This window comes from Mustela lutreola, chromosome 10 (assembly GCF_030435805.1).
Source record: "Mustela lutreola isolate mMusLut2 chromosome 10, mMusLut2.pri, whole genome shotgun sequence".
Taxonomy (NCBI): Eukaryota; Metazoa; Chordata; class Mammalia; order Carnivora; family Mustelidae; genus Mustela; species Mustela lutreola.
In genome coordinates, this window is record NC_081299.1 from 97,384,438 (window position 1) to 97,404,728 (window position 20,291).

Here is a 20,291-nt window from a genome sequence, read left to right on the forward strand (position 1 = left end):
CAAATAATTTTCTTAGTTTTTTGTCTGTTTTTCATCTGAGAATGTCTTTATTTCTTCTTCATTCCTGAAGGATATTTTCACTGGGTATGGGATTCTGGGTTGTCAGTTATTTTTTTTCAGCATGAAGACATATTGTTTTACTTTCCTCTGGCTCCCATGGTTTCTGATGACAAATTTGCTATCATTCTAATTGTTTTCTCCCTACTATTAAGATCATTTTTCCATGGCTGTTTTCTAGAACTTTTGTCTTTAATTTTCAGAAGTTTAATTATAATGAGTCTTGAAGTACTTTTTCAACCCCATGGTTTTTTTCTCCTCTCCTTCTTGGACTTTGCTGACACAAATGCTAGTTATTTTCTTGCAGTCTCTTAGGTTTCCTAAGACTCTGTTTGTTCTTTTTTTCCAGTCTATTTTATTTTTGATGTTTAGATTAGGTAATTCCTATTGTTCTATCTTTTATCTTATTGGTTCTTTTTTTCTGTGTGTACCCTGAATTCTGATGTTGAGCTCATCTACTAAGCTATTTTGTTTCAGTTACTATGTTTTTTAATTCTAAAATTGCCATTTGGTTCTTTTTTATATCTTCTAGATTTTTTGCTGAATCTTTTTATATTTATTGCTGAGCCTTTCCATTTTTTAATCTTTTTTTTTTAAAGATTTTATTTATTTATTTCATGGAGAGAGAGATGACAAGTAGGCAGAGCAGCAGGCAGAGGAGAGGGGGAAGCAGGCTCCCTACTGAGCAGAGAGCCCTATTTGGGGCTCGATCCTGGGATCCTGAGATCATGACCTGAGCCGAGGGCAGAGGCTTAACCCACTGAGCCACCCAGGTACCCCAACCTTTTCGTTTAAAAAAAAAAAAATTTTAAGCATGTTTGTAATTGCTTATTGAAGCATTTTTATTGTGGCTACTTTTAAAACTTGGTCAGATAATTCTAACATCTTTACCTTGTCCTCTATTGATGGTCTTATTCATTTGGTTTGAGATCTTCCTGGTTCTTGGTATGATGAGTGATTTTCAATTGAAACCTAGATATTTTTGTATTGTTATGAGGCTCTAGATCTTAGTTAAACCTTCTGTTTTAGCTAGATTTTTAAATTTTTAACTACATTCTACAGAGGAAAGGGAAGGTGCTGCCTTGTTACTGCCTTGTTACTGCCAAGTATATTCTAACTCCACCAGTTTCCTCACCGAGCCTTTGTTGACAGCCAAGAGGAGACATCATGGAAGACACTCCCCATGTGGTCTCTACTGACACTGTGGTAAGTGGAGGCCTTATCACTGCTCGATGATGGTGGAAGTCCTAATTCTCTACTAGGCTTCTTCTGACACTACTTCAGTGGGGAGGCATTAGGGTACCATGTTAGTGTCCAGTAGAAGCTTAGGTTCCCCATGCAGTCTCCAATGACATGGCAGGAAACCCTCATTTCAGGCCATTGAGGATGAAAGTCCTCCCTCTTTACCTGAGCTTCTCTGACATCACTCCAACATTCTAATACAGTGTTAGAAAGGTGAGAATCTAGGACCCCACTCAGTCATTAGTGACATGCGTGGGTTGGGGGACCACTATTTTCTGTGGTGTTGACTAAAGTAGAGTGATGATTATCTAAAAGTTTTCTGTCTTGCTGGACTGCCTCTTTTTTGGTCCTTTGGCTAGACAGAGCAGGCTTTTGTTGGGGCATTTTTGTCTGTATCACTGGCATTTCCAGGTTGTTGACTTCTTCAGTTTCAAGTCTGGGATATATGAGTCAAAAGAAAAATGGAACTTAGCGTCATGTCTTTCCTTGGGTCTCAAGGTCCCTCACTGGCCTGTCTTCTTTCTATCTCTCAGAGCCTTCTTATAGTTGTTTTTTTAATATAATGCCAATTATATATATAGTTTCTGGATGGACTTAGTTCAACCAGAAAAACACACATACACACACACATGGAAAAGTGTGTCTACTTGATCTTTTCCAGAAACAGAAGTCCTCTTTATTTAACTGTAACCAATTCTTTCTGTGAGAGTTTGAACTGTGTTCTTGTGTTCCCATTTACTTACTAAGGGCCCACTCCAAACAACCCAGCAGGAGCCATGACACTGCTACTGGACTAAATTTGAGTATTGGCATTTCCTGAAACCTAAATAAAATATCAGCGCACATACTCCAGTGACATATCAAAAGAATATTTTTTGTTCAAGAAGGGTTAATTCTAAAATACAGGGACAGTTTGACATTAACAAATCCAATGGTGTGACTATATTAATACATCAAAGGAGAAATCCAGGTGATCACTCCTTTAATGCAAAATATGCAATTGACGTGATTCAACATTCTTTCTCTAAAATTTTCCTAATAAAATAGAAATCAATGAATACTCTCTTTAAACAATTGAAAAACAATAGTCCAATTTATAACTGCACCAAAATGAATAAGATACCTAGGAATAAATTTAACCAAAAAAGTGAAAGACATTGATTAAAGAAATTGAAGATGACACAATGAATGGAAAGATATACCATGCTCATGAATTAGAGAACTAATATTCTTAAAATGTTCATACAACCCAAAGCAATTTACAGATTCAAGGCAATCCATGTTAAAATACCAAGAGCATTTTTCACAGAGCTAGAACAAATAAACCTAAAATTTGTATAGAACTACAAAAGACCTCAAAGAGTCAAAGTCCAATCTTTTTTTTTTTTTTTTTAATTTGACAGAGAGAGATACAGTGAGTGAGAGAGGAAACACAAGCAGGGGGAGTGGGAGAGGAAGAAGCAGGCTTCCCACTGAGCAGGGAGCCTGATGCGGGGCTTGATCCCAGGACCCTGGGATCATGACCTGAGCTGAAGGCAGACACCTAACAAGTGAGCCACCCAGGTGCCCCTCAAAGTCCAATCTTGAGAAAGAAAACAAAGTTAGATGTATCACAATCCCAGATTTCAAGCTATATTTCAAAGCTAAAGTCATCAAAACAGTATGGCACTGACACAAAAATAGACACATAGATCAATGAACAGATAAAGAGACCAGAAAGAGACCGACATTTATATGATCAATTAATGAGAATATATGAGAATATACAATGGGATGGGGCCCTTAGGTGGCTTAGTTTTTGAGTGCTGCCCTTGGCTCAGTTCATGATCTTGGCATCCTGGCATTTAACTGCTGAGCAGTTGGGCTCCCTGCTCAGCAGGGAGTCTGCTTCTCTCTCTGCCTCTCCCCCTGCTTGTGCCCTCTCTCTCACTCTCTCTCACTCTGTCTCTCAAATAAATAAATAAATAACCTTTAAAAAAGTATATACAATGTGGAAATGACAGTGTTTTCAGTAAATGGTGTTGAGAAAACTGGACAGCTACATGCAAAAGAATTAAACTTGACAACTCTCTTATACTGTACATAAAAATAAACTCAAAATGGATTAAAGACCTAAATGTGAGACCTAAAACTGTCAAACTCCTAAAAGAAAACATAGGTAATTTCTTATAGTGATCTCTTGGACATTGGCCTTAGCAACATATTTATGGATATGTCTCCTCAGGCAAAGGAAACAAAAGCAAAAATAAACTATGGAGACTATATCAAAATAAAAACTTCTGCACAACAAAGGAAATAATTAAGAAAACAAAAAGACAACCTAATGAATGGAAGAAGATGTTTGTAAATGATATATCCATAAGGAGTTAATATCCAAAATATATAAAGAACTTGTATAACTCAAAACAAAAAAAAACTTATTAAAAAATGGGCAGAGGGCATGAATAAATATTTTTCTAAAGAAGACAGGCAGATGGCCTACAGGCACATGAAAAGATACTCAACATCACTAGTCATCAGGGAAATGCAAATCAAAACCACAATGAGATATCACTCTACACCTGTTGGAATGGCTAAAATAAAAAGTACAAGAAACAAGTGTTAGAGGAAGTAAAGAAAAAGGAACCCTCGTGCACTGTTGGTGAGAATGTAAATTGGTGCAGTCACTATGGAAAACAGTATGGAGGTTCCTTCAAAAATTAAAAATAAGACTACCATTTGATCTAGTAATCACACTACTGTGTATTTCCCAAAAAATACAAAAACACTAGTTTCAAGAGACATATGCACCCCTATGTTTATTGTAGCATTATTTACAATAACCAAACTACGGAAGCAGCTCAAGTGTCCATCCCTAGATGGATAAAGATGGTATATTTATATAATGGAATATTACTGAGTCAGAAAAACGAGTGAAATCTTGCCATTTTGTGACAACATGGAGTGATGGAGTGACCTAGAGGGTAATATGCTAAGTGAAATAAGTCAAATAAGGAAAGGTAAATACCAAATGCTCCCACTCATTTGGGGAATCTGAAAAGCAAAATTAACAAACAAAGACTCTTTTTTTTTTTTTTTTTTAAGTAGGCTCCAGGCATGGAGCCCATCATGGGGCTTGAACTCACAACCTTGAGATCAAGACCTGAGCTAAGATCAAGAGTTGGACACATAACTGACTGAACTACCCAGACACCTCGCAAAAAAAAAAAGACTCTTAACAATAGAGAACAAACTGGTGGTTGCCAGAGGGAGGTAGGTGGAGGAAGAGGTAAAATAGATGGTGGGTATTTAGAGATGTAAACAAACAAACAAATATCTCCAATCAAGTCAGCAGCACACTTGGTAGTGAAACATGAGAATCTTCCCCATTAAAATTTGGTTGTCCATAATCACCTTTATCATTTAACCTTGGTATGGGATTACTGGCTAATAAAACATATATAAATAGGATATAAATAACAATTTCTGACAAAACTATACTCTTATTTCCATGTCCTTCTACCATATTGTTTTCCCTTGAAGCCGACACTGATGAGGATTGCTTAGTCCATTTCAAACCTCAACAGTGTTTCTGGCTTTCCTTCCCCATGATTCAACATTTGAATGACAAGAGTTATGACCAGAATCATGTCTTATATTATTTTGTATTCCTAATACTAGGTAATATTAGTATTAGTAGTATTAGTAGATACTACCTAGTATCCTAACACTGGGTAGAAGGTCCTCAGTGAATATTTTCAGATTAAGAATCCAAAATGTGATATTAAAAATTAAATTAATAAGAATATGTTACAAAACACACCCTTCAAAGGTAAATCAGTAATCTTATTTTCTTAAAGTTTTTTCAGAACCCAATACTTTGTGACTTCACAGTTAGTATTTGATTTATCAATTTTTGTGATGCAATCAAAATAGCATATCTAAAAATACTCAATATTTCTTAACTGGACTTTGGTTAAATCATAATCATTTTTAAACTGAAGACCCTCAGCTAAAAATCCCTCTGCATATTCTAAAATATTCCCAAAATTTGATGAGACATATGCAATCAAAACGAGGCTAAAGAAACCTGAAAAATTATATCAGTTTTCAACTATGATTTCACTTTGTAACTATCACTCTCACTTTTAACTCACCACATAGCTATTAGACCTGGGAACAGAATAGACACTTGCCCTGTCACTCACTCCTATTGTTTCTAAATTTAGCTGAAAATAGTATACAATAGGTTAACCAAAAGATTCATTTTCTGAGTTGAAGTACTTCAATTAATCAGTCCTTCTCCACAGGAGATTTGCAGTATAACCCCATGTGCCCCTGACACTCCATTTCAGTTTTGGCAATAAATCATTGGTCCTATAATTGATCTGTGACCCCGTGACCAAAATAAAACATGAAAAAAAAAAAGACAAAATGTCAAGTTTAATGTTTACCTCTGTTCCCGAGTGTTGATCCCTAATAACTTCCATCTGTCTCTTAAATAGTTCTAATACAGCCTTGTAGACCAGCTCATACTGTTCCTGAAGAGCATCACAAACCGAAATAAATGAAAACAAACAAGAAACTTGGTGAACCACAGAACCAGAGTTCAGGAGTGTGAACATCAGTCAAACCCTAGTACAGCAGACCTGAAAAGATCATCAACCGTAGTTTCATTATAATGCCCTTACGTTTGCGAAGCCCATTTTGGATTGCAAAGCACTTGCAGCCTACTAGAAATAGCTAAATATTTGATCTTCTACCTTTAAATATATAAGGGCCTTCCAGCATGTTTTCTGTTCCGACCCCACTTTCTCACTTATCTTCCCCCGCACCATCATCCCTCCAATTTCGTTTTCCTGGCTCACATTTTAAACGTTTTATTTGATTCTGGATGCATTTTTGGTCAGGCACCTTCATCTTTTCTGGGAAAAGGGAGGTATATTGTGGTCAATGGGTAGATACAGAGCTTCAGTTATATTCTTCACTTGACCCTGACAATTTATCTCTAACGCAGGTAGGCTATTATCCCTGTTTACACTTCGTACAAGGTTGTTCAGCCATAATTTCCAGACTTGGATTCGAACCCGGGTCTTCTGACTCTTAGTTTAATATACCTAGATCAAGCTGCTGATGTGCTCTCCTAGCAAAGACACCAAAAATAAGTAGATCACCCAAGACAGTCTGGAAATTTGTGCCTGTGAAAGCAGGCACAAATGAGAAATGACACTGCCACACTTAAAGTATCCGTGCAGGTGGGGCTGGGGTTCTGCCATGTGACCTCCTCTAGCACTTGATTTTGGAGCTACTTTTCATCTGAAAGAGCCTCAATGGGGTTTCCCTGGCACTTCACACAATACAAATAAAGCACAACTTTTGCCAATTATAATTTTAGCAGGAGTGTGCATCACCCCACACATCTGTTGGTACATTCTCCCATTTTTTTAAGAAAAGGTAAGTCAGACAGGAAGTGATCAGCTGGTTACAGTGCTATTTCCTGGTGAGAGCGGTGTCAGAAAAAGCAGTGACTACTGGTAAGGGATTTGTTCAGCTAGTTGTTGATAATGTTGATTAACATATGAAAGCTAACCAGAAATCGTTTCCTCTGTCTTCCGACCTTTAAGAGGAGGCCGGAAATGGACTTTCTCTGAAATGAAGTAGGGTTTTATTGACTGATTCATACTACAATGTAATATTAGACAACTAGGTGGCATACTTCCTGGGGTCTTTAGACATTTATATGGATCAACCTGCTTTTAAGTCTGGTGCAACTAATCCAGCCAACGCTTTTACTTCACAGAAACTTTTTCCTTCAGGTTGAATATAGAAAACACCTACAGTCGACACATGAAAAAAAATTTTTTTTCCACTAGCTATTAGTGGAAAACCTACGTGGGCCAAACAGAAGGCTTATATTACAATAGCTCTTCATTTTTTCCCTTCAATTCACAAATGTCAGATGAAAATATCTAAACTGCCACTGTCAGTTATTTTACCTCCAAGTCTATGTGCAAGTTCATTTGTAAGTGCTTTTAACACTTCAGGGTCTTACCACTTAAGCAGTAGAAGGTAGTTCCAACAAATTCTGTAAAAATGTCTGTTACTTCTATCAACAAATGCTTGGTGAATGAATGAATGGGTGAAAGCTAAACTCCATCTTAAAGATGGAGACCATTGTTTTTAGAAATGTGGGTAAAATTACTGGTGTAGAAATCTGGGTGAAATTAATATTGTAGAGAGTGAGAGTTCTGTCCTGAAGTGTTTCATCTAGAAGGTGGAACTTCAGCGGGAGAGGAGAGAACAAAGCAGGAGAAGAGCATTCCTAACAGTGAATGAGGGTGGGCACTTTGGGGTAGATGAAAATGTTGTGATAGATATGTAACCTTATTATAGTATGGTTATAATCATGGTTTTTAAAATATGCATACAATAAGGATCAGGAGAGACTACAAAACAATAGTAATTGTGGCTATCTCTAGGTGACAGGAGTATGGTTGTTTTTATTTTTAATTTTCTTCAAGTCAAAAAAATGAGTATACAGACTGACTGCACTCTCAGGATTCTGTTACCACTTCCTGAAGCAGAAATAACAAATCTCTGGGGCGCCTGGGTGGCTGAGTAGGTTAAAGCCTCTGCCTTTGGCTCAGGTCATGATTCCAGGGTCCTGGGATCCAACCAGGTTCTGGGATCCACTCGGGTTCTGGGATCCACTCGGGTTCTCTGCTTAGCAGGGAGTCTGCCTCCCCCTCTCTCTTTGCCTGCCTCTCTGCCTACTTGTGATCTCTGTCTGTCAAATAAATAAATAAATAAATAAATAAATCTTTTTTAAAAAAGAAATAACAAATCTCTGATTTTTCTACAGTTTCAGAAGTGAATTACTGTTACAAAACTTCAAGTTAACCTGACCTAACTCCTTCTTTCTAATAAATCAAACAGCTTGTGAAATTTTTCAACATCCTTTATAACAAATATTACAATAGTTTCTTAATATTTTCTGCATAGACAGTAAAACACAAGGAATGAGAGGAATTTAACCCAAGGCAAGGGATACAGGGAAAAAAATGATCTATTCAGAGTTTGAGGAAATGCAAATGGGCTAGTGCTCCTAAGAGGAAATTGGTAGTATAGCTAGGCAGTCAGCTGTTTTGGGTTGCCTTACTATTGAACAGAGAGATATAGCAAGACTGAGGCACATGTTATGATCCATTCACCGTAGTTGCATACCTGAGTTTGAACAAATGAAGGTCTTTGTGTTCGCATTTCCTGGATCAAACTAAAAACACTGAAGTTCTCTGGAAGTATCTATCAAATAAAAGGGAAAAAAGATCTTACTCCTTTGTTCCTCTGCTTTGTTAATAAATTATTATTTTATTTATTTAATATTTAATAAATCATTACTATTATTGACAAGACTGGTCTTGTCACTCCCATGATATCTGCTCTCCTAACAGAAGATAATATCAAAAAAAAAAGAATGTGTTTTTAAAATGAATGAGGTTTCTCATCACCTGCATCATGATTTAGAGCCTGGTATTTTCCCCAGAAAAGATTGAAGAAACTCTCGGGCATGATTTTGCATGGGGTCATCAAATGTCTGAAGTTAATAATATAATGAGGGAGAAGGTTCAGATGAGGAAGCATGAGAATTTTATGGAATAAAAGAAATTGGCAGATAGATTTCAAGCCTGTGTTTCAAAGTTCCCACTTCCTATTAGACTTTTAAAAATGACTTAGAGATTGGAACACAAAATTTGTGATAGATAGAGCCCATCTACTAAAGTAGTTTGGATAAAGGAAGGGAAGTTAGGGCAGTGATTCTCAAACTACAGCATGCCTTAGAAGCACCAGGAGAGCTTGCTGGTACCCCGCCCCATAGTTTCTGCTTCAATCCATCCAAGGCCCCGCCCAAGGTTTTGCATTTCTAACAAGTTCTCAGGTGATGCCAATGCTGCTTACCTGGGAACCAACTTTGAGAACCACCAACCTAGGGCCTAATTTAAGCATCTGACAAAGTGGGTCCACAGTGAATATTCTAGAAAATATGAGTCATGGAGATAGATGTTTGGAAGAACCAAACAATTCCTAGGTCTGAAAGTAGCAAGTTAAGTAGACGGGAAGTGCCTGTGGAGAGAAACTCACCCCATCTTTTAGCAACATCCAGGTGTAATCAATAGCACAGATAACACCAGTCCTTCCACAGCCGGCACTGAAATGAAAGATCACAGGAGCACATACAGTTGCAGAGGGTGGGTCATTGACAGTAGCTGGGAAATGTCACCAGCAGATTGGGGAAGAAGAAACCTAGAGGCAATGAAATGTTCCAAAGCACCCCCCTTTTCCCAGAGCATGTTTGTCAGTTGCCATATGCCCACATGAACCTCAGGACAGATCTTCGGTGACTTCTCAACAAGAGTCTCTAGATCTGCACTGTTCCCAAATAACTTGTCAGAAAATATTAATTTAATTAATTCAATTGATTTGAATTTATTGTGATTTGGTTGAATTTATTATGATTTGGTTTTGCTATGGACCTTGCCCTTTCAATCACTCTCATTTCTAAGCTCTGTTCCTTTCTCATCAACTGGAAAAAATGAGACTAGGATCAGGAGCCTACATCCTACATGCTTGTACCCCCTTGAATTCCAACAGAGTCTGTCTTCCTTCAGGTATAGCAGGAGTCCTGGTCACACTGTGACATTTGGTTTGTTTGGGGTGGAAGATTCATAGACCAGCATCTTACCTGCAGTGAATGCATATGGGAACACTGACATCCTCTTGGTAAGAACGTACATCCCAGATGAGCTCAAGAATAGGGTCTATGGATGAAGGCACATCATGGTCTGGCCAATTCTTGTAATGAAACTGGTAGATAGTTCGAGTTTCCTATAAAAAAGAAGTAGCCAGAATAAAAAGAGAGTTCAGCGTCAGGACCCCACTTCATTCTACCACAAGATTATTCTGACTTCCTAAGTAGCATCTCTGTCCTGTTGGCGATTTATGCTGCTTTCTTCTCTACAGGCTCTAGGGCCACGTGCCTTCTGAGAACAATTAAAAGTGATTTCAGGTAACTGACTATTGGTCTGTCTCTATCCGCCCCACTCACAAGAGGAGGTAGATATTAAGATAGTCCAAACCAGAGCTTCCCAACTGGTGTGCTTCACCAGTTCAAGTGGGTCACAGTCATGCTGATAGAGTAAACCCCTTTGCCATAGAGAGACTGGGCAACATGAGCTCTCAAGGTGGTTCCCAGCCTCTATTCACCACATAGCCTCTACTCGTCCTACAAATATTATCATTTTATAAGCGTGCCGTGGTGTGTAATAGATTGGGGAGTTGGGATTACATCAAAGGTCTCTTTTGCAAATGAAGATTTATCAAGAACCTCAAGGGCCCCACCACTCCTGCTGTCTTGTGGCCAGCCCAAGTCACATACATATGTATTTGCCACCGTGAGCTCTTGAGGTTACCACTCAAGGTCTATACTTACACTATTGAACTTGGCTTTTAGAGTCCTGATTATGTAATTCGATTTTCTATTTTCAGCTTCCTAAGAAGTAAATTCAAATATTAGTTATTTCAAAGACTAATGATCAAAAACTAGTCTCTATAAAGTAGACTCTGTATGGAGCATCTGCTCAGCCATAATGGAAACAGGAATCATACTCACACAGGATATGGAGAAAGGGCCAACTCGCCGCGGTAGCTCTCCTGGCTCAGTCCAGTAGCGCTCACACTTTTTCTGTTGCACAAAGCAAAATGTCATGACTCCCCTCCAGATATTCTAGTCTCTTCTGGGTAACAAAATCCACTTCCTCATTCAGAAGCAAATTCACAAATTCAGCTCTGTGTCCTTTAACTTAGGTTAGGACCATCCCCAACGTCATGGTCTGGAATCTTCAAGGATGGGAAAAACACTAAAGGATATATCAATTTCAGACTTCCTAGAAGTCTGAAGAAGTAGAAATAGGAATCTGACCTTTTCAGTACAGTAGTCCCACCTTACCCACAGCTTTATTTTCCATGGTTTTAGTTACCCATGGTCAACCATGGTCTTTCAGTTACCTATAGTTCAGGATGTATTGTTGGAAGATCAGTAGTAGCCTAACCCTATGTGGCAACACTTAGGTCATTCCCCTCACTTCATCTCATCATGTAGACATCTGATCATCTTACATCATCATCATGAGAAGGGTGCGTACAGTACAATAACATATTTTGAGGAAGAAAGAGATCACATTCACCTAACTTATACCATATTGTTATAATTGTTCTATTTTAGTATTGTTGTTGTTAACTCCTTCTGTGCCTATTCACAAATTAAACTTTACCATAGGCATGTATGCATAGAAAAAAACATAGTGCATATAGAGTTTGGAATTATCCTCATGTCAGTTGTCCACTCCAGGCGTCTTGAGTATATCCCACATGAATAAGGGGGACTACTGTATTTCAAAGGGATTAACAGAGATCATGTCTACTAAAGCAAAGCTGTACAAGCCAAGGGAAAGCTTCTTTTTTTTTTTTTTTTTTGTTAAAGATTTTATTTATTTGAGAGCGGGTACAGGAGGAAATGGGGAGAGGCAGAGGGAGAGGGACAAGCAGACTCCCCAGTAAGCAGGGAGCCCAACTGAACTCTGCAGGGGCTTGATTCCAGAACCCTGAGATAGTGACCTGAGCCAACGGCAGATGGTTAACCAACTGAGCCACACAGGCACCCCCGAAAGCTTGGTTTTAACTGGAATTATGAATATCAACAGGAGGTAAGAAGTGCTATTCAATAGAAACATAATGTGAGCTACCCAGGCAGTTTTAAGTTTTCTAATAGCCACATTCAAAATTGAAAAAAAAAAGATTAGTTTTAATAATCCATCTTAGCCAGTATATTAAAAAAATGTAATCAATAGAAAATAGATATTCAATATTTGACTTTTGTCTCGGTCTTCAAACCCAGTGTGTATTTTATATTGACAGCACATATCAATATCTTAAATTACCATCGGGAACATTTTATTTCCATATAGAGCTCATCAAGTGTATGGTTGAAAAAGATTCATATACCCAAGTTGTTCCAGACACTGAATTGGAAAACCGAGTTTTTAAACTTAAACTCACTAAAATAAAAGGAAATAAAATTGAGTTCCCTGAAACTAGCCATGTTTCAAGGGCTCGATAGTCACATGTGGCCAGTGGGTGTCATGTTAGACAACATGGGGTTAGAAGGGCTGACTGCCAGTTAAAGTTGCCTGATTTATTAATAAAAGTAGGAAAATGGTTACTTTAAAAGCACATCTTATCTTGGGGTGCCTGGGTGGTTCAGTGGGTTAAGCCTCTGCCTTCAGGTCAGGTCATGATGTCAGGGTCCTGGGATCGAGCCCCGCATCAGGCTCTCTGCTCAGTGGGGAGCCTGTTTCCCCCACCCCTCTGGCCACCTCTCTGCCTACTTCTGATCTCTCTCTCTCTCTCTCTGTCAAATAAATAAATAAAATCTTTTAAAAAAGCATATCTTATCTTTATTTTAAAATAGAGTCTACTGGGAAAGTGGACAAAAGGAGTTCTTAGGTGTGAAAAGGGAATCACTTGGTGTTCTCAAACTGACAGTTAATAAGATGAGGATAATTTTTAAGTAGGCACAATTAAGGAAAGTTCTGTGACCAACTTCCCCCCTTCTCTTTCCTTTATCTTTAGGTCCACCAGAAAGCGACTCACCTTCCCCATCTCAAACTCCATGCATGCCATAACAATGACCTGGGGGGATGAAATTGATAGAGCATTGATGTGGTTAGAAAGAGCAGTTAACACATGGGTTCCAGGATTATCGTTTTTTTCCTGTTTTGTTTTTTAACCCCCCAAAAGAACTCTTGGTAAATGATAAAATGTCACTCTTGCCCTTCCTTCTGTCCTTACTTCCCCTTTTCCTATTCAAATCAGTAAATTCTTATTAACAAATGAACCTGTCAAGATATGAACTTTCATTTCCTTGAATACAGGTAACATTGTGATTTTAACAAAATATGCCTGAACCCTGAAATTCTAGCGACTTGGACCCAAAAGGCACCGATTCTAATGCAGAGGAAACCTCAGTCCCATATCCTAGCACCCTGCCCCCCTCCATCTCTAACAACTACGGAAGAGAGTAACAGAAGCAACTCTGTCCTTACCAGGACGCTGTATTCCCAGACCATCCTCCAGAAGTCCAGGAGAGTTGTAGACAAGGGTCCCTGGGTGGCAATATAACCCTTGGGTCCATAAACTCCCTAAAGGGGAACAGAAATTATATAGGATGACTATGAATAGTATCTTCTTCTTCTTGTCTAGTATCCTCTCCACCTTTTTTTTTTAGGTACCTAGAGAAATATGGTCTAGTACCTCAACCCCTTGTTTAGGTACTAGAGAACTATGAATGCAGGGTGTACCTTAATGAAGTTGGCATTGATGTAGTCAGAATCTTCATCCGAGGTTATCAGGGACAGCTCTACTCGGCTGTGATCATCTATAATACAAAAGACAGAGCCAGGATAACTAAAAGGGCTTACTGTAAGTCAGGATCTAGCATTGTGAACAGCAGATGATTTTTATAGGGAGAAACAAAACTTACAGGGCAAGATATCTTTATATCTGTTTTTCTTGATATTCGTGGGCATCTCAGCCACAGTGGTGGGATAGGTTTTGTCTGCCTTGTACTTGGTGGATTGTCTTTTCAGCTTCTGTAATAAAATTCCAAAAGTTAAATCCTCCTAGGGCACAGAGGGAAGAAGCTATCTCTAGACAGCTTTTCTTCTCTTCTGCCCAAACAGTCCACTTTTGCAACTGGTAACCTCTTCTAGAAGTACCTCCAGTTCAGGACAGAGCCCCAGAGCATAAGGCCAGCAGACTTCAATTTGGAGAAGTGAAAAGATCACACTTACAGCAGCTGAGCCACAAATAACTAAAACCTAGAGGTGAAACTAGCAAATATTTTAAAAGCCAATGTCTTTTTGAAAACGAACTATATGTTCCACACAAACATCAGCCACTAGAAGCTTACCTTCTTTACAGCTACCACAGGACTATTTTAAGTAGAAATGGAACTTAAGCCAAATAAAATATCTCTATATCTAGCAAAATTTCAAAGATTTCAGTCCTGAAAGCAGTCTTCGTATATATATATATATATATATATATATATATATATATATATATATATCCTAAATGGCAAGCCTACCCCTCAACCAAGCAATGTTTAAATGGTATCAAATTCTGTTGGTAGAATGTGATCTGGACCAGGCTGGGACTGGCATAATATGGTTCAACAAGATTTCTCAAGATGGTGAAGATGGTGAAGTAACTCCATGAAACTATTCCCATTTTCCAATATTCTACTATAGACCAGAATTTCACGTCAGAGAAAATCATTGTCCCTCTTTAGCTCCTTAGGAAACAACCAGGTCCTAGATGTTGTTGAACTCCCTTATCATTTAAAGAAACCAATTTTAGGGGCACCTGGGTGGCTCAGTGGGTTAAGCCTCTGCCTTCGGCTCACATCATGATCCCAGGGTCCTGGGATCGAGCCCCTCATCGGGCTCTCTGCTCAGCAGGGAGCCTGCTTCCTCCTCTCTCTCTCTCTGCCTGCCTCTCTGCCTACTTGTGATCTCTGTCTGTCAAATAAATACGTAAAATCTTTAAAAAAAAAAAAAAGAAAGAAAGAAAGAAAGAAACCGATTTTAATAGAACTGACCTTTGTGAAGCCTTACTCAATCTGAGAAAGAAAAGGGGGAAACATCTGTGATAGCTGACACATATTTGTTGAACTGAACTACGGAAAATAATTTTCAGTATCTATCCACTATTTAATGGTGCCTCAATCACGTGAAGAGCATTAACTACTTCCTATAGGTCCAATTCCGCAGGATCTACTCCGTCTTCATCTCTTTTAACTTCCTTTTTGAAATCTCCTCCTCCCTTGGCCCTTACTAGTCTACTTGATCTTGGTTGTCCTCCTTCTTCTCTACCTTCTCACTCAGGGACACCACATCCTCTTAGAGAAGGCCTACCAATGGGAGGGTTTAAAATTCATTTACCTGATTCAAATCAATTATAGTTCCAACCCCAATGGGAGAACTCTCAAATTTCTATACAGAGATTCGATTACCAAGTTCTAGTCCTAAATTCCTGGCCATGTCCTAGACCTTTCCACTTCGGCATCTTATTAGAGTCTCAGACTCCACACACTTCAAACTAAAATGAGCATCGTTCCCACTGTCAGTGACACCGGCATTATTTTTATCCCGGGCAACTACAGACTGGAAACCGAGAGTCACTTGGGGTTCCCCACTCCTGACAATCCCCACCTCTAACTGGGTCAGCAAGGTCACCTGATTCTTCCCATGCAGTATCTTGTGTCGACCTTCCTTCCTGTGTCTACCACAGGTCCATTCGTTCAGACCCTCTACCTTAAAACTTGAACCAGCCCAGTTGCTTCTTAACTCACCTTCACACTTTTCCGTTTCCTCATTAAAAGTCATTAAGGGACAATCATGCCAAATTAATCTTAATAAAAAATTGCTTTCCTTATCTCTTTCATGCCTAAGACAACTTCAATGAATCCCCCTTGCTACTGGGAAAGAGCCCAGACTGTTTAGCCAAGTACTTGAGATTCTCCCCAGTTGGACCCCGAGCAAATTTTCCCATATTCCCCACCGCCCTACCATTGTAAGGTGTCTTAAGACTGACTTCCCAGGAGACACAATATGTGCCCCATAAATGTTTAATAAATGCAGGAATAGATAAATGCAGGAAATAGGAATAAGCAAATGACTTCAGGTACCTAAAAATCATTTAATGAAATTTTTAAAGATTATGTTTAAAGTTTTGAGTAAACTCTACTCCCAGTGTGGGGCTCAAACTCACAACCCCAAGACCAAGAGTTGCATGTTGCCCTGACTGAGCCAGCCAGGTGCCCCAGGTACCAAAAATTCCTAACCCGGACCTAGGCTGTGGTTCCGAGGGATCCTAGCTCTCTGATTACATGCATTTCCCTGCAATGATCTCACTGTCTACACATATCCTTGTTTAGCCAATTTAACAGGCTTGCTTTCAGTCTATGTGAACACTTAACCAGAAAAATATATTTAAGAATATTCGAAAAAAATGTATTTAAGATTATCTACCAAAACAAGAAATATTTTCCTAAAAAAAAAAAAAAAAAAAGATTGACTTCTAGTTTCTTTTAAGATTATACAAATTGAAGGGCACCTGGGCAACTCAGTCAGTTAAGCATTCAACTCCTGATTTCGGCTCTGGTTATGATCTCAGAGTCATGAGATCAAGCCCCGTGTCGGGTTCTGTGGGGAGCCTTCTTAAAATTTTCTCTCTCCCTCCCGTTCTGTTCCTCTTTGCTCTGCATGTGCAACCACCCTTTCTCTCTCTAAAAAGAAAAACAAAAAAAAAGATTATGTTATATGTAGTATCATTACTTTAAGATAACGACTTTCCTTTTCTTTCTCATAAATGTATATCTGCTACTGCTTTTGCATTTCTTAGCAAAGTTTATGATCTATTTTGTTCCAGGGGATAAAATGATAAAGAGAAATAAGGAAATAGAGAAAGAACTTTCTTTGAGCAACTGGCAACAAGAAAAAATAAAAAAGGGGCGTGTTACCTATTGTTGCTTAGTTGCTATGCTTCATACAGTGTTTTCACATAATTAGGATGTGTGTCTAACTGTAGGAATTTACTTAAGGACATTTATAATTACATCATTTAAAAAACATGGGTGGGGCATTAAACATCTGCCTTCAGTTTGGGTCATGATCCCAGGGTTCTGGGATTGAGCCCCGCATTGGGCTTCCACTCAGCAGGAGGCCTGCTTCTCCCTCATCCACTCCCCCTGCTTGTGTTCCCTCTCTTGCTGTCTCTCTCCCTCTGTCAAATAAATAAATAAAATCTTTAAAAAAAAAAAAAATGGGTGAGGGAGGGAGAGCCTAAAACCAAGGTACGATGACAGAGAGATTTAAAAAAATGTCATAGAAAATAGAAATTTCCTCCAATAAATCATTCCAATCCATCATTAGATTTCAAGATCAGCTCTGGATAACTTGATGAAAAGCTGGGGTCATGAGATGTTTGTTAGCTGGGAGTTCTTAACACCAAGAATTCCAAATATCTAGAATTTAATTAAATGGACACTTTCCAAATAATACATAATCGCTAAATTATTATACCACCTCAGAGTATAGGAATGTAAGCATTTTCCAGCTGAGGATGACAAAGGGGACAGATAGCCAGTACCTTCTTAGTTGCTGGACCACAAAGACCAGCGTATTCTTCTAATGACCATTTTTTCTGTTTCTAGAGGTAGATCAGACACAGGCGACCTATTACAGAGCAGGTGTACGGTCATTTCTTAAATTCTAGTTTCTGACTATGGTTTGAGTTGCTGTGGATTTTCAGGATTAGATTTAGGGGGAGAGATGCTGAACTGGTAACAATACAGTCTATTTTCATCACAAGAGGGATGCAAGTGGGCTAGTTTGAGAGTTTAACTAAGGACATGCCACAGGCACATGGGAGACTATTAAAGAGTTCCACTCAAGTTACACTGATTTTTCAGCTGTCTCCACTCTTATGAACCTTTGGAATGATCACTTTTTATGTTGCCATTCATTCCAGGGCTGCTGAAAAGCTGTCAAGTCCCAGAACTGTTCCTCTTAGAAATCTCTAGAAAGGAGCCTGGCACATACTCCTTGTTACACTGTTTCTACTTGTTTGCTTTGCTTTGCTTGCTTGTCCAGTGCTTTCTGAGAATGCTATATGCAAAAAGCCCTTTTTGTAAGATACACCTCTATTAATTTGGTAAAATGATAAAGATTGTGTGTGTGTGTGTGTGTGTGTTTGTGTATGTATAAATGTGCTTGTAAACCTGTGATTGTTTAGCAGCCTCGACTGCCCCCTTCCACAGTGGAACAGGATGGCTTTTTCTCCCCTACTCCTTCCTCCTCCTGGAGTCATCCTGCTGGATGACCAGGGTGATGTACTTTTAGCAAAACATCACATAGGAAATGCCGATGGAATTGTTCATTTGGGAAGTGTGAAACGTTTTGTTTTGTTTTGTTTTGTTTTTAGATATCTTACCATGAGCTCAGATCACTGTGAAGGACTTTTTTTTTTAAATTCCCCTTCTGTCCCTACCAGACCTGCAGGCTCCCACACCCCAAGAGAGAACAAAACAGAGCAGAATTAGGACAGAATCATGGATACACCTCACAGAAAAGAAGGAGCTTTGAGATTAGACAGCAAAAGTGCCTAAAAGAGAAATCAGAGCCATGGCAGTGAGTTGGGGGTTGAGGGAATAAGGATAGGTCAAAGGGGGAAGGTATTTCTCAGACAAGCACAAGGTATGAGGATGCACATTCACTAGAGGGGGCACGAATGAGAGAAATCAGAGGCAAAATTGCTAAGGGAATAAGAAAAAGGGCCAGCATCCCTCCTGGCCCCGATCAGTTGGAATGTATGACAAACCAGATTCGGTGTATTCTTGATATGCTAATAATAGTACCTGCATTTGGTTTATGGTCTGTACTATCCTTTTCCTTTCAAGACAGGTCTGGCCATAAAAATAGAAATCAGGACAGTCATCAGCATGTTCTTCTCATTGACTAGTAAGTTAATTACTCATAAATGGATTAAGGTCACTCCCAAAAGAGGATAGAAAGAAAAAGAAAGCCCAAGACCATAATATCTTTGCCTTGGAGAACTACATCATTGTACAGAAGACCTTGCATAAGTTACATTTAGGAGTGGGAGAAATCAAATTTGCCCCCACCCCCACCCCCGTGCTAGATGAGAGAGGGAGATCAGGTCAGGCTGTTTCTGGAGCTTCTTAAGGTAGTCAGTCCTTTAATGCCTACAACTACAAGTCAGTATGATCTATTCCAGTCCTCTAGTCTGGCTCCAACTAGCCGGCCAAACAAATGAGAATTGGCTTTCAGTCCAATAGTCAGGTAAGTGAGTAGGTGAGTAAGCAAGAGCCCAAAATGGGGTGAGTAAACCAAGAAGTTCAACTTGTTAGATACTTACAATGTGAGGCGATGACAAGACATGTGTTTTGTTTTGTTTTGTTTTTAAATCCTGTGAATAACTCAAAAATGTGGGACTGGATGGTCCCTAGTTGAGAGGCTGGGGATGGAGTTGAGAGGAATTTGCTTTCAAAGGGATGTAATATATTTATCGTGATGGTAGCAGAAAAAAAAATTCAGCTTCATGTACACAAAAGTCAAGAAATCCTGACAAGTGTGTTCAAATTCAAGTGATAGGCTCTATCGCATAAATATGAGTCATTTCAATTGCATGGATGTTTGTGCACTGGCTACGTAGGACTTACTGTGGTCATGACTGCCCTGTTAGTATTGTTACTGTAAATAAATAATAGAGCTAGGATCCATCTAGATCTTCTCTGTGGAGCTAATAAAACATACCATGCCTTCTCTTGTCTGTCTTGATAGGTCTCCAGAAGTTGCTACACTACCGGTCTGACTTCTAGTGTATTATAACCCAACATTACCATGGCCTTCACGACTGGGTATATTCTTTTAGGGCTCATTGAATCCTCGATATTTAATAAATATGTCTTTGTATTTGATAAGTGCAGTGTTTACTTTTTATATAAAAATACCTCATCCCAAAGAAACATAAAAATCACCCTCCCTCCATTTCTCTTTTTGCTTTTTCTTGTTTAGATGGACTCAAGCAACACTAAAGGAAAATTTTAAATATAGATTTCTTAAATAAAAAGTAATGCATATTCATTGAAGAAATTTTAGAATACCGAGAAGCAAAACAAAATTATAAAAATTACCTAGGATCCCACACTACCCAGAGTTAATCATTCCTAATATTTTATATTACATGCCAATCCTTTATCTATGTGTGTAATAAAGATAGGATCACACTGCATATAGGGATTTGCAACTTGCTTTTCTTACTTATGAATTTCCGTTCTACATTTTTAGTGATGACAGTATTCCATTCTGTAGGGT

The 20,291-nt window shown here is 38.7% G+C and overlaps 1 protein-coding gene across 4 annotated transcripts in view; it reads right to left on the bottom strand.

The window, feature by feature from the left end:
* PTPN22 (protein tyrosine phosphatase non-receptor type 22) overlaps positions 1-20,291 on the bottom strand; it is a 58,156-nt gene that overhangs the window by 29,305 nt on the left and 8,560 nt on the right. For 3 of the 4 annotated variants that reach the window (XM_059138357.1, XM_059138356.1, XM_059138355.1), the window contains exons 2-11: positions 13,874-13,982; positions 13,692-13,768; positions 13,437-13,532; positions 12,985-13,023; positions 10,946-11,017; positions 10,766-10,825; positions 10,019-10,161; positions 9,418-9,484; positions 8,503-8,580; positions 5,733-5,819 (exon numbers count right to left, since the gene is read on the bottom strand). In XM_059138357.1, coding sequence (XP_058994340.1) covers positions 5,733-5,819; positions 8,503-8,580; positions 9,418-9,484; positions 10,019-10,161; positions 10,766-10,825; positions 10,946-11,017; positions 12,985-13,023; positions 13,437-13,532; positions 13,692-13,768; positions 13,874-13,982 — 828 coding nt within the window. The remainder of the gene's footprint in view (positions 1-5,732; positions 5,820-8,502; positions 8,581-9,417; positions 9,485-10,018; positions 10,162-10,765; positions 10,826-10,945; positions 11,018-12,984; positions 13,024-13,436; positions 13,533-13,691; positions 13,769-13,873; positions 13,983-20,291) is intronic. The other variant, XM_059138358.1, reaches the window with a different exon arrangement.